Source organism: Acomys minous (assembly GCF_964271855.1).
Source record: "Acomys minous genome assembly, chromosome: 13".
In the NCBI taxonomy this organism is placed as follows: domain Eukaryota; kingdom Metazoa; phylum Chordata; class Mammalia; order Rodentia; family Muridae; genus Acomys; species Acomys minous.
Window position 1 is genome coordinate 73,023,121 of NC_140495.1, and position 20,676 is coordinate 73,043,796.

At 36.8% G+C, this 20,676-nt stretch overlaps 1 protein-coding gene across 2 annotated transcripts in view; it reads right to left on the bottom strand.

The window, feature by feature from the left end:
- Positions 1 to 20,676, bottom strand: part of ADGRB3 (adhesion G protein-coupled receptor B3) — a 708,182-nt gene that overhangs the window by 46,115 nt on the left and 641,391 nt on the right. For both annotated transcript variants that reach the window (XM_084755178.1, XM_084755177.1), the window contains exons 20-25: positions 14,692 to 14,842; positions 12,299 to 12,368; positions 10,113 to 10,179; positions 7,106 to 7,191; positions 2,487 to 2,585; positions 2,012 to 2,183 (exon numbers count right to left, since the gene is read on the bottom strand). In XM_084755178.1, the coding sequence (XP_084611304.1) occupies positions 2,012 to 2,183; positions 2,487 to 2,585; positions 7,106 to 7,191; positions 10,113 to 10,179; positions 12,299 to 12,368; positions 14,692 to 14,842 (645 nt within the window). The remainder of the gene's footprint in view (positions 1 to 2,011; positions 2,184 to 2,486; positions 2,586 to 7,105; positions 7,192 to 10,112; positions 10,180 to 12,298; positions 12,369 to 14,691; positions 14,843 to 20,676) is intronic.

A 20,676-nucleotide genomic window follows, 5' to 3' on the forward strand; every position in this document is an offset into this window, starting at 1 on the left:
GCCAAGTGTATTTCTCCCAGTAAGTAGCAAAAATTTGATAATGAGCTATCATAATATCTGTCACTTAGAATTCTATTTATTTTGAGCATAGCCTAATAGCATCTAAAAAAAAAAAAAAAAGACATGTGCTGGAGATGTTCCTGACCAGGCAGAACGCTTGCCTAGCATCCATCCACAAAGCTATGGATCGAGTCTCTAGCATTGCATAAAACTGACATAGTGAGTTTGAGGTTAGCATAGGTTACATGAGACCATGTCTTCAAGAGAAAAGAGATATTTCACATAAAAATAGAGTGCTTGTCTGTTCTTTAGTAAGTAGGGCATTAGTTTCCTCTGATAATTGAATGCACATGTATATCTTGTACCTTGCTTAAAGCCTGAATAGGCCATCCTTAATTCTTAATTGAAATGGCTCTATGTCTATTAATTTAGAAGAATTCTGTGAAAAATACTAGAGGAGTGTTAATACAGACGATCCACAAGATAGTCATAATTGGAAAAGAATTTAATCTAAATTATCATTCAATTTCTTTTTAACTTTTATTACTTTGCTATATAAAGACCTTGATATTTGGGAGATTTCAGAAGTGGTATTTTAGGTAGAAGTTGGTGAGCAAGGCTTGACAGTTGTAAGCTACTTCAGACTTTGAGAAGTGGTGAAATATCTTTCCCTTGCAAGATGAAGTCACACTTCGTCTGTTTTCATGGGTTCTCATAGAATATTCTTAGAATGCACCTGTGAGTTTACTGCTGACATCTGTGCCTTCCTGAAATAAGGCAGAAATACTGTTCCTCCCACCTAATAAATCAGGTTAATGCTTTCTGTTACCTTCGCATATCACTGTAAAACAACGGGGTGTATGAAAGGAAGCACCCACACTTTGTAGTGTGCACGGCACAACAAGCTAGCTAATTTGACCCGACAGTCGACTGTTCTCGAAATCACTCACATGGCATGGTGTCAGCATGTTCTTTAGTTCCCCACTTATCCCCAGAGTAAACACTGAAATGACTCATAAACCTTGTAAATACCATGTCGGTGCTTGCAAGCACTCGGAATAATTTTCACAGTGGTTGGAAAACAATATTTTATCCCTCAACAACACACATCTTCAGTCTTTCACTGCCTCTTAGTGTCTCTAGGCTTGGGGAGCCTTCCTCCTCCTTTTCCTGAAAATAAACTCTAGACTGTGACCCAGAGATGTTCTGTGAATGCGGGCACACAGGTCTTGTGGACAATTACTGCGTATAATGACTACAGTACCATATGCAGGTACTGTAGTTGTTCCCATAAACATTCACATCTAAACCATTTATCTTAGTAAGTTTAAAATGTAATCTATTGGCACGTGAAGGGAGACTCAGTTAGTAAGGACCAAGAACATGCTCCATGCAGTAGCATAAACAAGAAGATAGGTAGCAATAGCACAGTATGTGTATGAACAGTGCCGTTCCAGACATGCCCACCTTACCCTTTCTTCCTCCAGCTTCTCCAGCATACCTATATCACTGCACCTGCCTTGAATCCAGTCTTTCTGGGTCTTGGCACCTCTGGATGTGACTTTCCCTCATGTAAGCCCATGCCTTTCAATCTGTCACTTAAGGAGTGTCAAAGCCTCATGAGTTTTGCCTTAACACTTCTTTTCTATTTTGAATCTTAAGCAGTTGTCATTGGAGAAGATCTTCTTAGAGTGAAGACCAAGGTTACAATCAAAATCATGCCAGTAAGTTAAGACACTCCATGCCTTCCTCTGAGGTGGCACTCAGAGGAAGGATAGCAGGTTACCAAGAAGAGACTTGATACCCTATGAGCAAATACAGGGGAGGAGGTTCCCCTCAGTCACAGACATAGGGGAAGGGAGTAGCGGGAAAGCAGGACGGAGGAAGGAATGGGAGGATACAAGGGATGGGATAAAAATTTAGATGTAATATGAATAAATTAATAAATTTTTTAAAAGACACTACACCCCACTTTCACTTATCTCTTTCACAAACAAATTGTATTTCTCACCTCTCTCCGAAGAATGCAATGGACCATGACTATCACAAAGCCTTGCAACGAATCAAACACAGCAAAAAGTATTTGAAACAATATGGAACGTTTATCTGTCATGGCCAGAACCGCAGACATCCATGTCAGAGCCAGAAGGGGCAGCACCACACAGGAGCTCCAAAGAGAGGCCCTGTTGAAAGAGAGAAGAAAGCAGTATTACGTAGTTGCATGTCAGGGTCCAGGCCATAACCAAACCCCCATTCACTCTCCCACAAAGCACTCTTTCGCGTGGTGCCAAGACCATTAACTTGGAAACCACAAAACAGATAACACTTGAGAAGCTTTTATAGACTATCCCACAATCGTTACAAAGGTAGTTGCCAATTAAAAATAGTCAAGCATTAGCAAACACATTTTTTTTCCATCATAGCATTTTTTTTTCACATGCACTGTAAAGATTCGTAGCAAAAAGATGTAAATGATTGGGACTAACATGGCGTTACTGGCGGTGGTGGCTGATAAAGCTGTTGTAGAAACTACTCCACACTTGGCACATTTGAGCGTCAAACCGCTATGAGGCTCACTCATCTGACTGCAAACAAACAGAACACCCACAAAAAGAACAAAAATATTGAATTGTCACCAAAAACGTTGCAGCTGCAAGTTCATTTTTAAATACAATTTCATGCAGAAAAAGTATACTTATCAAGGAAGAACATTCTAGATCATTTTACAGATGCAATTACAATATACGTCATCTCTGCAACATTCACCTTTTAACAGTGTGGGCCTTTGAAGTAGCATTCTAAGTATGTTTCCATCAGTTACATTACAGATGGCCCTTTATCTGTAAACTGCAATTGGCTAAGACATTAAGTTAAATATGTGTATATGTTTGGGTAGACATATAGTGATAACCCTTTATTCAGACCCATGGTAAACAAATATGTAGAGATTTCTAGCTTCAAAGATTTTTTTAACCATCTGAAGAAGTTTCAAGTGTCAGGAAGGCCTCCAGAAATATTAATATTTATGGCAGGAAGTCTAAGAAAGTACATGCATATATGTACTTATATATTCTTCACCTGTGAGAGATGTACCTCTACAGATTCTTATTTTGATATCTTTACAGCATAAATATATGTTCAAATTATAGGGTGATCTGAATATAAGGGCTGATGGAATTTGATGAAATATTATCTAATAATAAAGAAGTACTTGTTTTCTGCAATAATAAACATTTATCATAGGAATTAAGTTCAAAGCAAGAGGCTTCAGACATACAACATTTAACAATCCATCTTGGTCTAAGACATTTTGCAGGGGAATTCAGATTCAAATACTGTGCATCTTACTGTTACTTTATGGAAGCAAAATGGGGCTACATAGGCAAACTTTGCATACATTGCCCTTACGGAAACTTGCACTGTTCCTACAACATTATGTGTTCATCAAAGTATAACCCTTCTAGGAAAACCAAAAAGAAGTTACTTAAATCAAAAATTGAAACATCTTGAAAGAATTTTCTGTGGTGTACTTCTGTACTGCATTCCCATGTGATGTTTATATCCAAAACATGTTTGTCCTCTAAGTTTTTTTTTATTTATTTTTTATACTTTTAATGCAGGCAGAGTCGAGGCCACACTCTGCCAAGTCAGGGTAAGCAAGTCCTCAATAGTTCCTGCCCTGCGAACAAGTCTGGCAGAAATATTAGCCCAGAAAGCTGAAGATGAGGCTCCAACATTATACAGTGTATTGGGTGACTGGTCAGGAGGTAAACTGTCTTAAGTCAATTTGTACATTTTGGAAACTGCTAACCCACACTGCTGGTTCCCTCTAAGTTTTTAAATTAATGTTATAGCGGAGCTTATTATTGTATATAATACGGCCGATGAATGAGTGCTTGATTTCTTTTCATTTATAAACAGTGCCTACATGGGATGATAAACTTGAAATATATTATAGATTGATCAGCAGATCTTATGAGAAAAAAAATCAAGGGTTTGGAGTTAGGTTGTAAACTCTACATTCATAAAAAGTATAAATTTAGGTGATGACGAAACACAAGGTTGAATGGTCCATATCTTCTGATAAATACTTCTGCATCAGAGTACAAGACCCGGGCTGCTCCCCCACTCTCCTCATGTTGTCTGTCTGCTCCATTATCACCACTGTCAGACTTGAAGTCTACTGCTCTTCTTCCCTTCTCAACTATTTCTGTTATTTTCTGGAAAATTATTTGACTCTTTTAGTGTTAGTATCTAACAGATTCCCTTAAAGTAAGGGAATTCTCTCCTCTACTTTAAGAAAGTTCATGAAATGTGTAAATGGCGGTGTGAAGCCGTGTTCCTTGATTTCAAGTACATATGACAGTAGTTCAATGCAGTATCTCAGAAAACACCATAGCAAAAAAAATTGAGAAAATGAAATTTTTTAAAAGCTCTTAAATTTTGTTTGAAGATGTTTCTGTTTTAAGATGTACCTTATAACTTTGTTTTAGTTATTTTGACTTATCATTTCATGTAATATATGTTTCTACTTTTAGCAAATGACCCTTGGTAAACATATTTTATATATTAGAAAGCATTTATAGTTTAGATGTTACACAGTTTGTCAAGATATTTTAATTATTTATTAAACATTTATTCATTCATTCCTTTATAAATATTTATTTAGCACCAAAGATATGCTTGAATACTTCTAATAAGTGATTATAAAGTATAAGAAGCAATAAATTTAGAAAGAAAAAAAATGAAAGAATGAATATCTTGGTCCTATATTCTACTTTAAATCATGTCATCTAGTTTCAGAAAATATGATTTCTCTATATATGCATATATAGATATATGTATATGTATATATTCAGCCAACCTGAACTAGTTATCTTTATAATTAGTGAATTCAATTATTAAGCCAGTCTATATCAATGCTCAGTGCTTTCTCAGTGCATCTGATTAAAGTCCTCACTGAAGTCTTCATTACTGTCTTCACTGTTTCTCTGGGCACCAAAATTAACTTCACACATTCACAGTAATTTTAAAGTTTCCTTTATTCACACTTCAGATTAGGGAAGAAATTTGAATCTATAGCTAAGAATTTCTATTTGACAAATGTTGTTTAAACTTGGTCATTTCCTCAAAAGCTTGCCTGTGCTTGGGGCAGTGATCAGAATTCTACATGTAGAGAGACTTGAGGTGTCTTTGTAGATGTCTCTCATTGGAACAGAAAGACACTGTCTCAGATTTGCCATTGAAATTTATGTGACTTCTAAGGATGCCTTTAGAATTAGAGGTTTCCAATGACTGTTATCATTGCCAATATAAAGATTAAGATTAGTAATTTAAACTCATACTGCGGCAATGGTATCATTGAAGTCTCTGCTTACCACTTACAAAGAAAAGCGTGATTCAAACTTGACATGATAGACAAAATAATGAAGTGTGAAAAGGAGCACTGGCCACGAGTTTGAGGACTCTTCAGCATTGTAATGAGCTCATCTGCTTTTCTGACCTCACTGCCTTGGGTGATGAGGTCATAGAGACCTTTATTGCTCATGTTATTTCATTCATCATAAGATCCACTGTTGAGTAAGGCTTGCCAGTTGCTAATGTTCTTGTGAAATCATTATATGCATTACTTCATATAGGTAATGAGGCAAAGAAAATTTTATATTTAATGGATGAGGAGACTGGATTTCAGAAAGACAACTTAGCGTGTCTGGAGACACATGCGTGTAGCTAGCGCATTGCAGAGTTATGACTTCAGATAACTCCTTTAGAAAATCTTCATGCCAATAGTATCAGAGCTCGCTTTCTCTACCCCGTAGTTAGTCAGATCAACAGAAAAAATGGATACTCTATTCCAGCTACATGTGGCAAACCAACAAGGGTGTGTCCATGGAAAATGACATAATGGAATTTACTGTGTTGACAGTAAATTTAGGATGGTTTAGGCACTAATCTCTAATGCAAAGCAATATGTAAGTTAAAAGTGAGTCTGTGTCAGGAAGGGCCATCTACAGATGCTTTCATTGTGCCATTGTAGTTTTAGGGTTTTACGTAAATAATACCAAATTTATTTATTTTTTAATCAAAATCCATTAAATTTGGTCTTTTACCAGGGAAAAGAACTACCTGGTGTATCTTACTTTATAATCATCACATAAAGTATCAAAACAGAAAGATCTTTAATTCCTCATCAGTAAGTGATCACATAATATAGTCTTTTAAAAAATACCATAAGTATTTTAAAAAGGGAATAATTATAAAAATACATTTTAAATAAATGTACTTTTTTCCTGAAAGGAAAATGTAACATTTTGTAAGAAAAGACTCATGAAGAAATAAAGGGCATTAATATCTTACACAAATATTTAGAATGGGGTATTACTGTAACCTAAAATGTTTCTATAAAACTATATATGAAGTGCTTGTTGGCATAGTATTAACAGTAAATGTGAGACAGCTGTTTTTATAGATTGAATAAATGGCTAAAATGGGCAAATAAAAATTACAAATAACTTTTCTAGTAAATTATATTTTAAATGTAAAAGAAACACATAAGTGATAAAAATAATCTTTGGTAAGTACTTATTTTAAGTAATTAAGTAAGTTTTTCTGGTCTATACAATTGGAGAGAATGCCTGTTCCTCCCACCAGCACTATTTTACTCTGTTTAGTTTTGTCCCCCATTTCGTCCTGTCTGAAACTAACATTTTATTTAATCTAACTTCTGTCTTTTGTGAGACAGGACAAAAAAATTTTGTGGTTTGAAATCCCTTACGTTAGGATAACTATTTTGAACCTAGACCTAGTGTAACAGATGGGCAAGCAATATGCACACACATCTTATTTTATATACTGTTATTTTCTTATTATTCCACATACTATCTTCAATAATTCACCCTTGGCAAATCTAAACCTACATATTAGATTTATTTCTTCTACTATGTAATATCACATTGTATAAGTTAAACCTTAAGCAGCAGCATCTACCAGACATACCAGCACATCAAGGACAAAGCTCAGGGCACAGCCCCGCGTGTGACAAGACAGACCTGGACTATAGGATTTACTTGTAAAGAACCTTCAAAATCCACCAATGGCAGCTTACCCGGCTCTGTGTTTGAGCTTTTTATCTAGGATCCCATCTCTGGAAACAAGTTTATTAAATACCAAAATGCCAATCACCATGTTGACCTGTCAAACAGAAAGAAAGTTGACCTTTCAACGGTACTGAAGGGGATCAGGTCTCTGTTTCTCCAGAAAGCAAACCTTAAACCCCACACGGAGGTGCATGATTCTGAAGAGTGATATGAATAACTTCTTAAAGGCACAATGAGCAGTTCAACAGTGGTGTGTGCCCCTAACAATTAAAGTCCATTAAACACATTTAATTTCCATGATTTGCAGTTTAACATGGCAAAATTGACCTCCAGTTGCCTAAATTTTATTTTATTTTCTTTTTTTTCATTTTTTTATAATTTTTTCTCCTTTACTAACTTATTCTTGTTACATCTCAATGGTTATCCCATCCCTTGTATCCTCCCATTCTTCCCTCCCTCCCCTTTTCCCCTTATTCCCCTCCCCTATGACAGTTCCTGAGGGGGATTACCTCCCCCTGTATATGTTCATAGGGTATCAAGTCTCTTCTTGGTAACCTGCTGTCCTTCCTCTGAGTGCCACCAGGCCTCCCCTTCCAGGGGACATGGTCAAAGGTGAGGCACCAGAGTGTGTGAGAAAGTAATATCCCACTCTCCACTCTACTGTGGAGAGTGTTCTGTCCATTGTCTAGATCTGGGTAGGGGCTTAAGGTTTACCGCCTGTATTGTCCTTGGCTGGTGCCTTAGTTTGAGCGGGACCCCTGAGCCCAAATCTGCCTATCATAATGTTCTACTTGTAGGCTTCTAGGACCCTCTGGATCCTTCTAAATTTTAAATAGTACCAAACTCTACCAGTCTGGCATTATTCTTTTTTATGAAACTTTGACTAAAACAGTGGACTAAATGAGTTTAAAATTGAGCTTAAACTTTAAATCTCCCAGCAAGGGACTGGGCTGTGGGATGGGGATGGGGTGGAGGGTGATTTCTGATACTCTTTATTATCCAAAAAAACACAATAGCCTCCTCAACCTCCAGATTCCTTCAAGAGATGGATACTGACACCAATTCTTAAAATACACTCTCCTGGGTGCTTTTTAGTCATTTGTAAGACTTCCTTACTCTCACTTACATGGCCTTTTGTATAATATCATCAGAAGAGAAATCAGTAAGAAAATATTCTCTTTCAAGTAAAATTGTTAAGTCACTGCAGTAGTTATTGGTAGAAGGTGATGACTTTGAATACCCACCCCAGTAGGAAGACCAAGAAAATCAAAGAAGAGCCTTTTCTTTTCACATAACTTAGCCCTTTACCCTCTACTAGTGGGCCGCAGGATCTCATGCACCTGTTCTTCCTCTGCTAAGAGAAGGCAGAAATCTGTCCACTTTCTGATATGTGAAAGATCCAAAGCATGTCTGTTAAGGTGTCACTCCTAGTGTCTCAGCAAGACACCACTCAGTCCAGAGAAAGAACACTGTACTTCACCTTATCTGAACTAAGAGAAAAACCTAAGCTCTATGGATTCCATTAATTCACAACTTAAATATGAGAGAGAATTGATGGCCAATAAAGAGTCATTGTACTGGTGTTTCAATTATATACCTATTATGTAGGCTTAGGAAAATAACTCATTAATTTAATTTATTTAATAAAAATCAGTGCAACAGGCAGAAGTGTTCCTAATAGTTTTTGATTTCCCTAGACTCTTCTGTGACACTCTTTTCTTCAGTGGTCTGTCCATCTATATGTCTTTCTTTCTTTCTTTCTTTCTTTCTTTCTTTCTTTCTTTCTTTCTTTCTATCTCTATCTATCTACATGTGAATCCTGGGCAATTGCTGTTCCCTGTTACAGCTTAAAAAAAAGAACATTCTGCAAAGGAAGAAAGACTCAAATAGTTATTCAGAAAGACACTTCCAGCTCCCAAGTTATTGAATGACTCATTCAAAAACTGAAGGGGAATTATCAAACTGATATTTAATTGAACAGTGAACTACATCTTTGTATTTAAGTTATATGATTTATCCCCCCTTAATTTTCTAATTTTCTTCAGATTGACAAAACCAAAATGAGGAGTACGAGAGACAAGTTGGGGGGGAGAGAATATGGAAAACTGGTAGAAATTTTTGCATGTTATAATTTTTTAAATTAGGGAACTGTTTTGTCATTCCAAAGGAAAAATAATTAAAACCTTTGTCTAACATCTATCGGGGGTTTTAACAGAATTATATTGACCCACAGGGAACATCAAAACATCTGGAGATGCGGTAGGCAGAAGGAGGGGATGCTACTGAACATACTAGAGTACATAGGACTGACTACGGAGTAAGGAAATGTCCATTGCAACGTGCTGTGTGGCTGTAATACAAGCATTTGGAGGCAGAGGCAGGCAGATTTCTGTAGCTCAAGGCCAGCGTGGTCCATAAAGCAAGTCCAGTACAGCCAAGGCTAAACAGAGAAATCCTGTCTCTGGAAAAACCATCCAACCAACCGAACAAACAAACAAACAAAAATCCGTTCTAGAATGTCTGTGTCATAGAGGTTAAAAACCTGACGTGTATGCTTGTATGTATGTACATACACATCTATGTATGCATGTACGCATGCATGTATGTATACATATGGGTAAATGATAGGTAAAGGCTTTTGGGAGTGGACATCTTGAGTAAATCTCCCTATTCATATATAAATACATTAAAAATAATATAGAGGTGCAATGATAGTAAGCATGGGATTTTTATCTACTGTAGAGGAGGAATTTATTGAAGTTCACTAGAACTTCTTTATCTGAAAAGACTGTAAGAGGAATTCTGTTCTCTCAAGTTTAATAATCTTTAGTACTTAAATATGAATATTTTAGAGTAATATAAGATTGAATGCAACTGATGTTAAAATTAAAGTAATAAGTGATTGAACTTTAAGATTTCTACCCACCAAACACTTCATCAAAATTGCGACCCTAAGTGAGCCACTGTAATCTTTCTTTTGTTCTATGCAATCAAGTAAATGAATTCAGAGTTTACCAGGACAACAGCGGCTGCAGGTCCAACGAAGGCATAGAGCAGTCCTCCTTCAAGAGACAGCCAGCAGCTAAAAATAGCATTAGATAAAACTAACAAAAATCAGTGATAAGCATCAGAACAATGAATTGTGACGCAAACAGCATAGGCTAGAACTCGCAGTGTTGGCACCTTTCAAAGATTCATAACTTAAACCCTAGAAGCTGTAGAAAAACCTAGAAGTAGAGCATTTTATGAGAAAGTACACCCGTTCACATCCCTCACTGGAGAGAAAAACTATTGGGCTTTATTTTTGTGGCAGCAGCTAAACTATTTTAGACAAAGTATTTGTATATTGCAATCTCTACTTTTTTGTTTTGTTTTGTTTTCATCGCAAAGAGATTATCACCTAACAAATGCTGCTCTGTCTCCCTGGCTGGCTCTTTCACTGTGTTTAGAAACTCTTAGAAATGGAGCTTACCGGCTCCCCCCCCCCCCCCCCCCCCGCCCCGCCACCGCCGAGACACACTGAGAAACCAAGAGAAACCGGTGTAAAAGATACCAAGGCAGGAAACGGAGAATTCATGTTTACATTGTTTCCCTTTGATTTCACCATTTCCCGGACTACCAAGAACAGTCACTGGGACAAGACTGCATTAGAATGAGTGCAGCTGTGTTTGTTCCACGCACCAACTCCACCAAGAGATGTAGGTTCGCACTGATGGAGCTGTGGAACTCTTTTGGGTAAAAATGTTCATTCTCTGAAGCAAAAGGAAATGAGGAGGCCGGAGGGCACCGAGCGGATGTCTGCAGGCTGCAGACTATGGATGCCCATGCCCAGGAGAGCGATGAGAAGAGGGTGACGGGCAGTATCTATGGCTGCTCTGCAGCCAGGACATTACTTCCTGCAACTGCTTTTCTGATATTTGACCCCGCTGACTGTTTCAGTCCGTGCAGCCAGTGAGCTGCCTTCAAAAGCTGCAGCATCTAACAGTGACTGGTCCAAGGGTCTTCTAACAGTGGGCTGCTCTGTAGTTATTGAGATGGGGGTTCCATACTGGGTGCATTTACCAAAACTCACAGAAAAATGATACATTTAAGAGTATAAATGCACCTCTTTAAGTTATACCTTAATTAAAATTTTAATCTAGTAGTTACACATACATAATGAAATACTAGTATATACAGCTACAAATATGTGTGCACTTACAGATCAACATGTGACTTGGTATGCTTTGACCTTTATAAACTCAAAAGCAGGAAATATAATATCTACAATACCACTCAGGTGCTTTACAAAGACCTGATTTACACCAACACAGTTACTTTAATAGAAAAAGTAATAACTTAAACCACTGTGCTATAGTAAATAGAAGTCTTTAAATCAATGCTTAGAATTTTCTTTCAGTGATACTGATTCCATATAAAATCAAGAACTCCAAGGATATGAGTTTCTTCACATCTAAGAAGGTGTCATTGGGATAAGCAGGTGAAGTGATGTCCTTTTATATACTCTTCATTTGTTGAGTTCAACATGTGGCTTAATTATCAGTAACTCCTAATTTACACTTGGAGACACTCTCCGCATCTCATTTATATCCTCAATATAAAAATGGGCGCATGAAACCATGAAAGTATATTGCTTTAAATTACAAATATTAAAATTAATCTTTACTATAAATTTCCTCATAGGGTTTGTGAGCATCATAGGCATAAGATGGACCATCAAACCACGTTCTAATTTCCTCGATAGCCTAGGAAACTTCTAAAATGGAACCTGGCTCCTGGCCAATCAGTTCCAGTATAGGATGACCATAAAACAGCAACAGAACCTGAAGTAATAGCTAATGGTAATAGACATAGACATTAATGTTACTTGAAGCTGATGGAACAGTCACTGAGTAAAATATAATAGAAAAATAATATCATGATTTTTTATCAGTTCTACCAAGAGTATTTAAGTTTTGACATGTACAGTACATATTGATATATCTTTAAAGGGAAAAAATCTTAGGAAGAACTAAGGAGGATTCTGAAAAGAGCTGCATTGCTTTCTCTTGTGCACACAGGTCACCTTGTATCCTTTTTCAAGCTTTTACCCCTGTGAATGACTCGGAGACAATGTGAATGGCACCAATAGACAAGAAAATGAAAACCCTTTTGGTCACTTTCTTAGTTATCAACATGGGCAGCATTCCAGATGGACTTACTAGTGATCTGTGCCGTATCCTTTCGTCCTGGTGAAGCCTACAGACGTGGCCACTACTAAAGCTGGCAGCCCTGCAAGAAAAGCAAGGTGACATTTCATATGAAGCTACAGCCATTGTGGACACTTGCCTAGGACAAGCATGGACAAACTCCACATACTGACAGCAACTACTGTTGGGTGGAGTAGGGGAGGGTCACCTCACAAGGTATGTTTAAATGGAAAACTTTCTTTAAGTGCAAACATACAGATAGACAGGTGGATTTTTTTTTTAAAACTTAGTGCACTGCCCTGTTGTTGCTAGGTTACCACTGCATTTGCATGGCTTTAAAGTGATAACACAGATTTAGTATATCTTTTAAGTTATTTTTTCTCTAGGGTGTTTGCACTGCTATAAAAGAAATTTATAGTTATAAGACCAGAAAGGCAGAAAACTAGATACCCTTGTGGTGTGGACTCATAAGAACAGAACACTCAGGTGGCCATATTTTGATCCATATCAAGTTCAACCTATAAATAGACTCCCAAAATAAATTTTATCACTTAACATTTTCTTCTCAATTTGTTCATGACAACATGGATATAGGAACAGAGAACTCAGTTACCTGAAAATCTAAACCAGTTCTGAACTTAAGACTTATTTCTCCACATACATTAACATATATGGACATTTCTAAGAAGACCATGTTTTCTTTTTCAGTTAAAATAAAATATCCCAGTTAATCACACTCTTACAGCTTCTCTGCCTGTCCTCTCTCTTCTTATCTTCTCCCATACTTATTTCTATTTTCTTTCTTCTGGGAGTCTGCTCTACTGACATTACATACATTCACCACATATAAAGACAAGAAATATAAAGACCATATCCAGGAGAGTTGCTGTTTTTTTTTAATTAATACAGAGAGCTATACATTTATAATATTAATTACACTTGCAATCCTCTTAGTCTTCTCCCCTCCTCATCCTGAATGCTATTTGTTGACTGAGTATTTTGATAGAATGGGTTGACTCATTAGAAAAAAACTTATACCTTAAACGATATCTAAGAAATTCGTGATCTTTATTTCATACAAATTGGACTTCTGTTGTTTTATGAATTCACTGTGGTGTACTTCTCTCCACTGAAAGCCTATATAACTTTGCTACTCAGAGGATTTTGATAGTGTATCTAACTTCGGAGGTGAACTGCAAATACTTTCTTCAAGATCTTTAGTCACAATATTAAATAAGGTGACTATTGATTCCTGAAAGGGAAATCATTCTTTAAGAAATAACTTCCTGTACTCGCACTCTCTCTTCCTTAGATCTATGGTCCTATTTCACAAGAAACATGTTCCTTGGCTCAATACTGCCTTAATTTCAGAAGATTGTTGTCATGGAATCTAGACAAAAGTCTTATGAAACTCCCAGTAGAACACATTCTTCCACTTTCCATTTGCTTCTCTAAGGAGTCTGAACACATCAGCTAAATATGGATGCTCCCCTGCTGAAGGTTGGCACATAATCTGTAAGTGGTTTTGAGCCTGTTTTCCAGGATGAACTATTCTAGTTTTGTAGTAAGTTCATTAGCCTCTAACCACCCAGGTTCATTTTCACATCGTACTCTCATAATCTGATGTAGCGGCAGCAGTATGTGTGCATGTGTGTGCAAATGTGCATGCATGTCTATATGTGTACACATGTCTTCTTTGTGTATGTTCATGTGCAATTGCTTCAGTAGAGGAATTTTTAAACTCAAAGACAAATATGAAAAAACCCTGTGCTTTTTCTAAAACTAGCTTAAAAAATAACTTTGTTTTCATTCAAACTGGTCCAAAGAAATCACCATATTTGAGATATCTATGCCATGAAGCAATCAGAAACTTTCCCCATAATGATGGACAATGAACTGATCAATGGTCAGTTTGGTAGTAATTGTATGTTTCTACCATGGAGCCACTCCTTAATTGTGTTTGAAGTTTCATTGCCTCACTAACGGTTCCTTCCTTTCCCTGTGGTGTGAAACAGCTTTATTCCTTAAGAGTTTGGAGATTTCCTGGAATAGAACACTTGAGATTTCCTAGGTTTTTTGCTACATGTCCAATGAACATCATGATTGGGGGCCGGGACAACTTAAAGCATTTTGCATTTTCATAAAATACCAGCTGAAAACACATTGTCTTTCTAGCTGTGGTAGCTCAGGTCTCAAGGTACGCCACGAAGGTATATTCATTGTTAGCTTGCTAACTAAAACTTTTGGTACTTATTCCCTTATAAAGTTCCAAATGGGCTTGCAAATGTTCATAAAACGGTCCCTCTTGCGCATTTCAGTTTCATAACCTGGGTTCAATCACTTTTTACTATTTTATGATGTTATGTCACTTCAGCAAAGCATGAAAAGTGTATTAATATGCTTACCCCATCCAAGGCACAAAAAGCGTTTCCTTATAAGCCGGGTCCTGATTTTTCCTGTCACAGCCATATATGACTGCCACGCTTCTGTCAAGACCCAACAGAACGAAGCCAGGAAGAAAAAATGCAAGAACGCAGTGGTGGTTGTGCAGATGCTCTGTGGAGACAGAAGAAGAAAGCATACTCAACCTGGGCAGGACCTACGCTTCAGAGGATTGCAATACCGGTCCTTCTCCCTCCTTTGTTCTCACAAGAGAACATGCTCCACACAGCCTTTAACTTGCCATCCTCCTGCCTCAGCCTCCCGAGTTCTGTGGTTACAGGGATCCGGTACTACATTCCACTTGAAGAGCTTGAGTTCTGACCGGCTTTTACTTCACATAGTCACCTTCTCTCAGTGTTACAGAAGCTGTTTACAGAAATTAGAAACCTTACTGTCTCTGTACATTATACAATCTGCGCGACACAGAAATACATGCCCTGATTCCATTTGTGGTTTCAGTGTCTTTAATGAGGAGAACCCACACTACAAATTTAAGCTCAAGGAAAATTAAAATTACTGCCTTAGTTGTGTTCTTTTTAAAATAAAATTATGGAAATGGCCCTGGTTTTAGCTTAAGTTGCAGACATCATGTATAATTGTTTTGGCTACATTTTTATCTTTCTTATTTAACCAAGAATTCTTTTTTGTTGTTGTTGTTGTTGTTTGTTTTATCTGTGTTGATCATAAGATTGTACTGGCAAGCTCAACAATTTTTCAAAAGAAAGAACGAATGGACAACTGGTTTTTCTATGTGTGATACGCAAGTTATAACAGCAAAATACAATGTAAGGTTGGCTAGCATCCTAGAACAAAAAGAATGTACATTGTAAAGTATTTAATAGTTGCACGGTATGCTACTACATGGTCATGCACGTCTTAATCGAGTAATCTTGAAAAGCTAATTGAGTCACTGGCAGTACACAGCTATGATTTCATCAATATTTTTCTTCATGGAATCTAATCATCCTAAATGTGTGGACCATTAGCTGTGCCTTGTCTGCAAATGACCAGCAGCTTCATTTTTATGCAGGCTGCTACTTATTTCCCTATTGGTATGACTTCTTTGTGTACATTTTGTTGTAACACAACTCCTCATAAGCCAGAACCAGCAACAGGATCAATTTCTTTCTTCCTCAGTCAACGCTGTTCCAGAAGTTGAAAATAGACAACAATATTGCTAGGCTGATAGTTAGAGGTTAGTAGGCTCCAAGGTGCTAGAGCTACAGTCCCCCCTCATCGTCACTGGGATTTAAAACAAGAGTCTGGAAATGCAGAAACCCAGCACTGATCAGATAACAGCAATCTGACCCATATTTCTGGCCCAGGGACAAGATTTGATAGGTTGAACTGCCCAACTGATAATTTGTTCCAAATAAACCTGATCATATAGGGTAATTATCTAGCAAGGAAGCTTTCTGATAAAGAACAAAGACAAACCGTTACATTCTTTTTATGGGCCTGTAATCACAGGACAGGAAAACATCCATCAGGAGAGCTGTCTGTTCCTGAGATTTTAAGAATAGTATAAAACGCACATTGGGTTGTTGTTTTCGTTGTTTACATGATATTTGCCAAGTTGTAGTAGATAACTTCAAAATGACAACTTTCATAAATAGCAATTTTCAAGTGACTGCAATAATTTTATGTAAATATTATCAGTTTCCCCAGGCATCATTATTCTGATGTGTGTAGCTTAGGATTGTTCTTTTATTTTCCCATACACCCCACGCTTTGCATCAGCAACTCCTAACAATCGTGTGCTCTCGAAGTCTCCTAGTACTAGGGCTTTCCCACTGGTGAGTCTCAAATTCTAATTAACTCAGGCTCATATCTGATATGTTTTCAGTCACTGTGGCCACCTGCCTCACCACAATGACTTCCGGCCACAAAGCCCTTTCTTTGCATCCTCTTCCAGTGTACTCTTCACTCCCATGACAGTTGTGTCTTCACACATCACAATTCTGAATTTAAGACTCACTAGCCTCTCAAGTTCAACATCAAAATTTATTTTCTCTGCCTTGCCCAACACAGCTCAGCTGCAGAACTGTCACAGCAGATACGTGCTTCATATTAACGAAAGTCAAAACCATTTTTATTTAGTAAATCGAACTCTGTTTATAAGTTCCACGATACAGCCTTTATCTCCAATTGGGAACAGGAAAAAAAAATAATTTCTGAAGGGAACAGATGAAAATGCATTACTTCGAACAAATCAGAGGCTCCAAGAGATCCTAGGGAAAAAATTAAAAGTAGATGAAATCATATTGAAGGTAGATACCTCAGCTCCAAGCTGGGTATTTGGAGCAAGGAGGACTCAGAAAAAAAGAAAGAAAAGTATGACAATATGTAAATGTCATGGACACTCTAATAAAGAGATTGAAATGAAGATGGCATTTAAAGAAATATTATGGAAGAATTCTTCAAAATTCAATACGTTCTTGGCTATAGGATAGATTAATCAGGAAACAGGGAGAGACAGAGGAGGGAGGGAGGGAAGGAGGGAGCTAGGGAAGCAGGGAGGGGGAGAGAGTGGAGGGGGTGCGGGGGGGGGGGGGGAGGGGAAGCACACATTCCTTGATGCATTGTTGTGAAATCCGTTAACATCTGTTAGCATTTGAAAGTGGTCAGAATTAAAAGAATGATTGCTTACAATGGAATAAGAATCTGAGTGATATTAATGTTTTTTTTGCGAACTATCCCGGATCCAAAAAGGAAGTGAAAAAATGTCCTTATTCTAAGGAAAGAGAACTTTGAAGTTGGAATTCTACACCCAGCCAAACTATTATCCAAGTGACAGGCAGAAGTATATTTTTAGAATTGAAAGGGACTTTGAAGTTTATTACTTTAAGGTTCTCTCAGAAAGAACTGCTAGACAATGTGAGCCACCAGTAAGGGCTTCAAGTGGAGAGGATGGAAGTAAGTCATACACAGCAAGCAAAAGCAATAAAACATATTGATTCTAAATAAATTTTTTATTTAACATATTTCATATAATCTTAAAAATACAGACACCTAGATATAAAATTCAAAATAACACCATCAAGGATCAAAAGACTCGAGACATGAGGGCTACAGGGGAACAAAGGAACAGAAAGACATGCTAAGGCTCTGTTTTCCCCTTCAGGTATGTTAAGAGACCAAGTAATATATGACAGACATATTTGAACACTTACGATAACCTTATTAAATTAAGACAATCATTATAAAATAGAAATAATATATTTGTGAGTTAGGAAAGGAAAAATAAGACTAAGAGACATTGATAAGAGACATTCAATTAAAGATAAGGAGAAAGGGAGCAAACAGAAATTATAATAAATAGGAAAATGTTTCCCAAAATATCAGAAATCATAATAGCTGTAAACTCACAGACAAAATGTCAAAAAAAAACCCACGTTAATACTTGATATATATATATATATATATATATATATATATATATATATATATATATATAATATATATATACATACATACATGTGTGTGTGTATTCCTATGATGGTTTTGTAAGGAAGTCTCCACCCAATCCAAAGGAAGATAGGGAATAAAGAGATGGGAAGAGTATATTAAGCAAATTCTAATACCAGATATCAGATGTGACAGTGATCACATCAGAAAAATCATTAAGTGGGATGGAAACAGACTTTTCATCCTTATATAAGTAGCAAGCTATGAAGAAGATTTATAAGTAACACAGCATAGGAAACCAGTAATGATTTGCTGAAACACTTTGACAATTGAGGCAGCCAGAAGGAAAGCCGATTATACCGGAGGACTGGGGGTACCAGCTGTCAGTCACAGACAAGCGGACTTGCAGGGTACTGTGGGTCCTTACCATCACTGGGTCCTCACAGTTCCACCATTCTCATGGTTCAACACCACTTTTTCTTGTCTTTATGTTGTGGTATCACCATAAAGAAGTTTGAGAATAAGAAAAGCTACCTCACAAATTGGCTATAACAGCTACATGACACCATTTAAGCTCGGTGTGGTGGCACACACCTTTAATCCCAGCACTGGGGAAGCAGAGGCAGGCTGGTTTCTGAGTTTGAGACCAGCCTGGTCTACAGAGCAAGTTCTAAGACAGTGAGAGCTACGTAGAGAAACCCCGTCTCAAAACAAACAAACAAAGAAACAAACAAACAACCCAAACACCATACCTGTCAAAAAGTTATTTTTGGTGGAAGGATAAACTTTTAATTGTTATATCATGAGATGTAGTATACATTTTACAAGTATATATGCTTATTGACAACAGATAAAACATTGCATGTTGTAAATTAAGTCACCCTCATAACTACAAACACATCAAAATGTATAATGTTGCCTGCTTGCCAGTCATTGCTCTTCTTCCAAGAGTATCCACTACTCTGATTTTTCTTAATAGAAATGCTAATTATGCTTAAGTACACATTGGTCAACTTTACAGTCTCCTTCAGCTTAGCCTACAAATACATGTGTTGAAATACCTCTTTTAAGCCAAGCAAAGTGCCTTTTTGTAATTTTTGTTTTCCTTCTGATTCCAATCTTGGCCAGATTTGCTAAAAGTCTAAGCTGTACAGTAAGCTCCTTATGACTTGCTCCTATCTGTTCTTTATGTCTGAAATATCCTTGAATTCTGCTTCCACAGAAATTCCCATTTCCAAAGCTAAGTGAAGCATTTAACACCGTGCACCTTCACATTCTACTTAAAACTACAATTTTTAAAAATACGGTCTTTAAATGCTTCTTTATCTTGAAAGGTCTAAAATACTATAAATCATCCAATTAAGGATCTCAACAGGTGCTTCATTTCCTCTTGAGTTAGTTTTGATAATTTGTGATTTCCAAAGGAGTTATCATGTCATGTATATTTCAGTGTGTTAGAATATAATTTTATATAATATTTTCTTACCGATTAAACCATTTTATTTCTAATGTTGCTTAATCATGCTTTTTCTTTCTTTCTTAGTTGTTACTCATTTATTTATTTGCTGAAACAGGATCCCGTTTAATGTGTTTTCATCTTCTGAGTCCTGGTAGGCTTGCTTTTGATTAGATTTATTAGAGGAGCCTATGTTCTCCAAACCTTAACTATTGCTTCGTTGTACTCAAAAATAATATACAGTTCCCGGGGTGAGTTTCTTCGTGTGAAATGTAATCTTTATGGCCTTTTATTTGGCAAGGCTTTCAAGAAACTAATAAATATGCAAACTAACATGTTTTCCCCATCTCCAACACTCAAATGGGAAAAACATTAAGCTTGTAAATACTTTTAAAATCTAAAAAAAAAAATGAGCCTTTTAAAGAGGGACACAAAACGCAAAATTCCATGAAGTATAGAATGTAGAGAACCTTAATTTTGCTAAAGGTTAAAGAAAAACCAGAATACTGAGATGAAGTGTTTCAGCATAATGTCTGAAACTAAAAAGTGGCAGCACATACAAGAGGCACCTACAGGATGTATTGAATTATATAACATTTGAATACGTGAATTGAAGTATGTGATATTGTATGGATTATCCTACTGATTTTTTTGTTTACAAAAACAATTAAAATAACATCAGTCTTGAGATTCACACAAGTGGAGTATAGACACTGTAAACTTGTAATATAGGCAATTATTTGACAGCATGAGGACGCATCCTTACTAACCATCATAATGAGCTTGAAAGTAGTGTATTTACATCTTTCAAAATAAGGTAGCTCTTATAAAATGAGTTATGGCGAGGATAAATAAGATAATGGATATAAGGAACTTTAAACAAAGATAATATATATTCTACGAATTCTAATAATTACATCACATCAGCTTAGTCAATCATATGAACTGAATTTTTAAAAGTTTGTTTAATTAATTAATCAACTAATTTTACATCTCAATCATAGTCCCCTCTCTCCTCTCCTTCCAGTCTTACCCTCACTCTCTCTTTCCCCTCTCCCCCTCCCTTACTCCTCAGATAAGGGGA